The 6,837-nt window shown below is 28.8% G+C and overlaps 1 protein-coding gene across 33 annotated transcripts in view; it reads right to left on the bottom strand.

The window, feature by feature from the left end:
* The window catches only part of LOC106869810 (cytoplasmic dynein 1 intermediate chain 2), an 85,864-nt gene that overhangs the window by 21,723 nt on the left and 57,304 nt on the right, over nt 1–6,837 (bottom strand). For 16 of the 33 annotated variants that reach the window (XM_052968934.1, XM_014915679.2, XM_052968940.1 and 13 more), the window contains one exon: nt 2,837–2,923. The exons of the other annotated variants lie outside the window; for them this stretch is intronic. In XM_052968934.1, coding sequence (XP_052824894.1) covers nt 2,837–2,923 — 87 coding nt within the window. The remainder of the gene's footprint in view (nt 1–2,836; nt 2,924–6,837) is intronic. 33 annotated transcript variants of the gene reach the window in all.

Genomic DNA, 6,837 nt, shown 5'->3' on the forward strand with positions numbered 1-6,837 from the left:
CAGTTAAACCAGTTGGGTAGACTATACAGTTTGTCTTCATTTCAACTAGTTATGTAATAAATTTCATTTCATATATACATAAAATTAATAATACTAATAATAATAATCCTTTCATGAAAATTTATTTAATGTTTGACCAGATTTCTCCAACGGTTCCAACTGACAGTATGTGATTGGTTGATTGAAAGGAGGGCAAAAACAAACCTAGTTAGATTAAATTGCACTGCAGAACAAAGTTTTCTCCATTTAATAAATTTTTTTTTAAATTAAAAAGAAAATACATTAAACATAGAAAAAAAATATTCCTAAGATAAAAAAAAAGATAAAAAGAAACAAACACACACATTTAACCAAACAAAACTGACAAGCATGCAATCTAGTTTTCCTTATATTCTTGAAATGCATATTCTTCCAGTTGGTATATGGTTATTATACAGTTTAGTCAATATTATTTTGTCATATCCAGAAAAATATATTTCATTATAGTAGAATTTAATACCAAAAATACCACAGTAAAAACATCTGGCAATTGACATGCCTATATATTATATATATATATAATAATAATAATAATTATTATTATTATAGAAGAAACAAAATATTCTTTCATAAATGTTTTATCTGGACATTAGTAATGATTTATTATCGGCAATGAAATGGCAATTAAATTTACATGTTATATACTTTAAATTGAACAGTATTGTTGTTGTTGTTGTGAATGAGCAATCACAATATCAAATATTTATTGTGCTATAAATGTGAAAATATCAGTTCAACAAATATTGAAGAGTAGTTATTAAAGGCCATTTAAAAAAAATATATAACTGCTTTATGAGTTTTTGTTTGTTATGGAATGACATGGAAATTAAGGTGAGACAATACATCATTATTAGTCTACCTTAATGAATCTAAATTACCTGGATTTCTAACACCTAAATGTATAAATGTACATAAGTATGTATAAATTTTGTGTGTGTCTATTTTAAATAGTTCAATTAGTAAGATCTCTTGATTATCTTCAGTATAAGAGCTAGGGCCAGCTAAGACACAGAGTATATGTTTTTATTGTATTAGCACGTACATACCAAACTTTTCAGCAATCTGTGTTAATACAATAAACATTTAAACCAAAAGATAAAAAAAATAAAATTTAATTCTCAAAAGGGCATTATTTCAAAATGTAAAGTAAAAATAGGCGTCAAATGGTTACAATAGCAGCCCCTCAGGATTTATTAACTTTAAAAACAATTCATCATGTCAGTTTTTAAATGCAGGGAAAAAAATTTTTTGATGAAATAATGTAACTAATTGATTTTTGCTTTTAATAGAAGCTTTAGCTATGAAGGCATAATGCAGGATGATTGCAGTTATAATATTTAATGGCAAGAACTAATGCAAGACAGCTTTTCATGTTTAACAGTAAATATTTTTGTAAGTCCCCACAGTAGTTAGATTTTATAATAAAAGGATTAAAAACCAATTAAAATGAAAAACAAAATTAAAACAAAATAAAATTAAGTCAAGCAAAACACAAGGTAATGCACAAGTGCAAAAATGAAATTAGATTGCAAACAATAATGAAAATAATAATAATAATAATAATAATAATAATAATAATAATAATAATAATAATAAATAAATGAAACAAAAGATAAATAAAAATAAACAATTTTAAAACATTTACAACATATATATACATACATACATGTATATACATACACATACATACATACATATATAGATATATATACACACAGATATATGTATATACAGACACATATGTATATATACACAGACATATATATTCATATATATGTATACAAACAAGCAAAAACAAAAAAAGGTCTATCAACTCCAAATCCAGAAAGCATGCATTGTCATGCAAATCATGTCCAGGCAGACTGTCCAGTGCCAAGAGTGGTCGCAGATGTTTTAAGCCTGCATTGCGTAAGTGAAAGAAGCTTTTGTTTGTTGTAGCTGCTTGGTAATTTGCTTTAGTTTGTATTTAGAAAATTAACACTAATATCACAGCAACAACCTTCATAAAATCTTGAAGATTTTGGAAAGAAAGAGAGTAAGAGGTAAAAAAAAAAAAGTGTCTCGTTTTATTTATTATTATTATTACTTTTATCAGACGCAAAGCTAGTGACTTGAAGAGCAGGCAGGTCAGTTTGGGGAGCAGGCAAAGAATTCTGGGAAGGGTCACATATTTGTTCATTAAACATTTATAATTAGATTGGTTTATCTCATATTTCAACTCTAAACATCAACACATCCAGATATACATATACACCAACATGTATGTATGCATGTGTATATATATATATATATATATATATATATATATATATATATATATATATATATATATAAAAGCCACCATGTGTTTTATATGGAGAGTGTTTAGGAATGTGTTTTTCATATTTGTATGCGTGTGTGTATTGGTGGGTAGATGAAATAGCAAAGAATAAAACATGGGTGGGTAAGGGATGGAGAAGAACAGTGTTATAATTAACCAAAATCGGTTACGCAACAAATGAATTTAACATGTTTGTGAAATGTGTACTGACATTGTTGCCACAAAGAAACGCACCTTCCTGAAGAAAATACATGCAAAGTCAACACAGTTGTAATGTATATATAGATAGATAGAGATTTACTTCATGTTATAAATATATATATATATACACACATATATATACACATACATATATATATATCATGATACGAATGTGTTACTAGCAGATGAATCATGCTAGACTGTAAAGCATGGCAAAAAAATACGACACTGTAGGCAGAATAAAGAACTAGGGAGGCAGGTAATACTGGTTCCTACCTTCGGCAAATTCATCGTCCCATTCCAAATTGGGGTATACAAACTTTGGGGAACCGATGCGTGAGGAATCAAAGCGTGGAGACGACCCTGCTCGACAACAGCCATATAAGGAAGGAAAGGACAAGGAGTCAGAAAAAAGGGCTTCCAAAAAAAAGCACCTAAATATCTTATTTTATCGAAAAATATCAAATCTCTAATGAAATTTTGAAGGAAAAAAAAGTCATGTGAACTTTTCATCAAAAATATTTGTATATTATGATTACAGGATGAACACATTAATGGATTTAAAATACTCATTGTTTAACTTATGAATCAAATTTGCTGTAGTGGTTAACAAGAAAATTAATAGAGCCCCAAGTATTCACAAAGAGAGAAACATGTCTCTCTTATGAACACTTACATATACATAATTACATATAACAGTAAACAAATATTTTACAGATTTTTTACTTGAAATATCATCATTATTACTTTTATCATTTTTATTATTATTTAAAAATTATCATTGGTATAAGCATTATTGAAGAAATTACATATTCTTTAAACACTAAATTTTTGCAGTAATATTAGTTTTTCTTTTTAATTATTTTATGCTAGATAATATATTACCTATGTACCATTTATAATCTTTCTTGGAGAAATCATTATCATTTAATGTTTTCCATGTTGGCATGGGTTGAACAGTTTGACAGGATGTGGTAAGCCATAGAGCTGCAATGAACTCCAATGTCAGCTCTTGGCATAATTTCTATGGCTGAATGCTCTTCCTAATGCCAACAACTTTAAAATGTGCACAGGGCCAGTCAGCACTGTATCAGACCAACAATGCAGCTGTGAATATTTTACACTGTTTGCACTCTTTTATAAACCAATCTATCAATTCAATTTCCCAGAATAATACAAACATATCCATTGGACATCAAAAAGGAGACACAAAATTGCTTAAAGCAATACAGTGACAACGATGTCTAATAAGTAGTGTCAGATCCACATGGATCAACCTCATTTAAATCTTACAAATTTGAGAGAATATAAATTATAGAGGATCTATGAATATTATATGAAAGCTGATTTATAGTTAATGCTGAGGAATAATACATTTTATTACTAATTAATCCAAGTATATCATTTTAGTTAGAAGATTTTTGAATTATTTCTCTTCATAAACTGCAAAATATGGAAGTTTTTAACATATTTTTGAAAGATTAATTAAATTTTCAAACTTTATTCCTTTGCATATTACCAAAATAGAGGGATTAATGAACATTAAACAATTTATAGCAGGGCCATATAAAATAATAACTTATGAGTAATAATTTTAAGAAAATAGAGGAATTCATTACTTAATTATTTAAGTATCTATGGTATTATGAAATGGTAAACAACTCAATTGGAATGAAAGACAAGCTTAATATTCCAACCTTAAGCTCCTGAAGATAACATGTGATAAACATTATATATACATGTATTTGATACTGTAAAATATATTTACTAAGGTGAAAATATATAAATGAAAAATATAAAAATCATTTCTTATGCATAAAATTATATGAACAATACTTTTCATTAACCATTTATAAAATTGGCTGTTGTGTTGTTTTTTGTTTTTTAAGTTGTTTTTTTCTCTTCCCTAACAGGTTTTACAGACAAATATATAACAGAATATATGTTGTACTGTTACTAACACTGAGGACCTTTCCCAAACAACAGAAAGTCGAAAGTATTTCACTAATAAACAATAGAAATATTTCATTTAAGGTTGTGTGTATATAAATCAACTTCTCAATATGCATGTATGAAATGCATGCGTTGAGGAAAGCTAAACCATCCTAAAATATAATTACAATTTACTAAAATACCTTGAGTAATATGGTTAATTAATGTTATCTGGTTACTTACCCCACCTCACAGTTTTCTTCTGAGAGATAGTTTCTTTGTTTACTTAATTTACTAATTTCATTTATTTTTATTTAACTTCTATTCATAGTTTTAATCTAAACTAGTTTTACTACATACATACATACATACACACACATACTTGCTCCTTAATTTATACTTGTTTTTCTATACTAGCACATACTAGATGGATGCTTTATGGCTGGATACCCTTGCTGTCTCTAACCCTTACCTGTTTTACAAGTAAGGGCTCTTTTTATTCCACTACTTTGAGAGTACATAGCTACAGGCTGTAACATCCACTGGGAATATAAACATCCAATCTCATACAATGAAGGAAAAATGACAACACACATATTTTATATTTATATGATAGACTTCTGTACAGCTTCCAATTCTATTGATTCTATTCATAAAGCATTAGTCAGCCCCAGATAACAGCAGAAAACACTTGCCTAAGGTGCTGCACTATCAGACTGAACCTAAGACCACATGGTTGAAAAGCTAATTTCTTAAGCATACAGCCATAATATTATATATATAGGTAGATATCAACACATCAAGCAATACAACTCCAGTGCAATCACAGAAGACTGAAGACTAGTGTATGCTGAAATCATAAAAAAGATATCCAATACATATAAACATTACTTATTTATCGAGTTTGATCCCATATTTCCTCTATCAACAGTGCTTTCCCAGTTATTGAGAAATAAGAAAATGACTGCAAATACAGACATTTCCTACACATGAGAAAACCAAATAATCAACTCTAAATACCAAGCATAACTAGTAACAATTTCATTATGTGAATGTGTGTGTTTCTTATAGCTATGAGCCGCTTAAACCAATTATCTTAAAGGGACTTGACAATGCTTCTTTGAAAGAGTCCATCCTCTGCAGCAACACTCAAGACTGAAAGCTAATGAAACACTCATTTGTTTTGCAGTGCTCCCCCTGTCTACAGCAATAAGTTGTTCTTACTTGCTGAAACTTATTTACAGTTGAGTAGACTATGTCATTCAAAAGATAAGTATTTGACTATAGACACAGAATAACAATATCGAATTGCTAAGTAGTTCTTTCTTTCTTCACACACACTAAGGTCTAGATTATCTGACTGTTAAAATAGCCAATTTGATGAACTTAGAATAAAATTGAAATATTAAGTTAGAAATAATAATACTAATAATAATATTAAAAATCAATAATAATAGAAATTTTATAAGAGATAAAGAAGCTGAAAATGTTGCAATAATTATTTAGTCTAATAGAAACAAAGGATTAAAAAATATGTGTCCAATATTCTAAGTTGGAATTATTATTATAATTATTATTATTGTTGTTTGGGTTTGTTTATTTTTTGAAACAATAAATCTACTCAACCCATATTCCAAAATTGATCTAAGTCAGAATTCATAAACAATGGAAATAATATATACAGGAAAAGAAAAAGAATAAAAAAACTAAAAATTAATAGCAGTTTTTTTTAAAACTACGTATCAAATGAGAATTTTTGGAAGAAGCTCAGATAACCAGAGATTTAGATAAAAAGTAAAATACATGTTTGTGTGTATGTGTGTATTTTTGAAGGTGCCAAATGATCTTCAACAGATAGCCAATATGTATGCACACACACACATATAAATGCACATACATATGTCAATTCACGAACACATCTCTCTCTCTCTCTTTCTCTCTCTAGTGTTTGCATGTGTGAAATCTTAGCCATCACTCATAAGTGAGTGTGACATGGCAGCATGTACCAAGCTTACGCTAACTGTTCAAGGTACTTATGTAGTCACAGGCAAAAACTGTTATTCTCTCGACCATCCCAGTCTTGACCCTGTACAACATCAAAGATATGAAAGCTAGGGGGGAGAGATAGCTGTACTAGCAGTCAGCTGGTACTCATTTTCAGTTGGGCAGACTGGAGCAACATGAAATGTAGTGCCCTGCTCAAGGACACAAAGCTGTCCGGTCTAGGAAATGAACCCACAACATTACAATCATGAGCTCAACACTAACCAGTAAGCCCCACAAACCATATACATACACACTATATATATATATATATATATATATATATATATATATATATATAT

This window comes from Octopus bimaculoides, chromosome 6 (assembly GCF_001194135.2).
Source record: "Octopus bimaculoides isolate UCB-OBI-ISO-001 chromosome 6, ASM119413v2, whole genome shotgun sequence".
NCBI classification, from domain to species: Eukaryota; Metazoa; Mollusca; class Cephalopoda; order Octopoda; family Octopodidae; genus Octopus; species Octopus bimaculoides.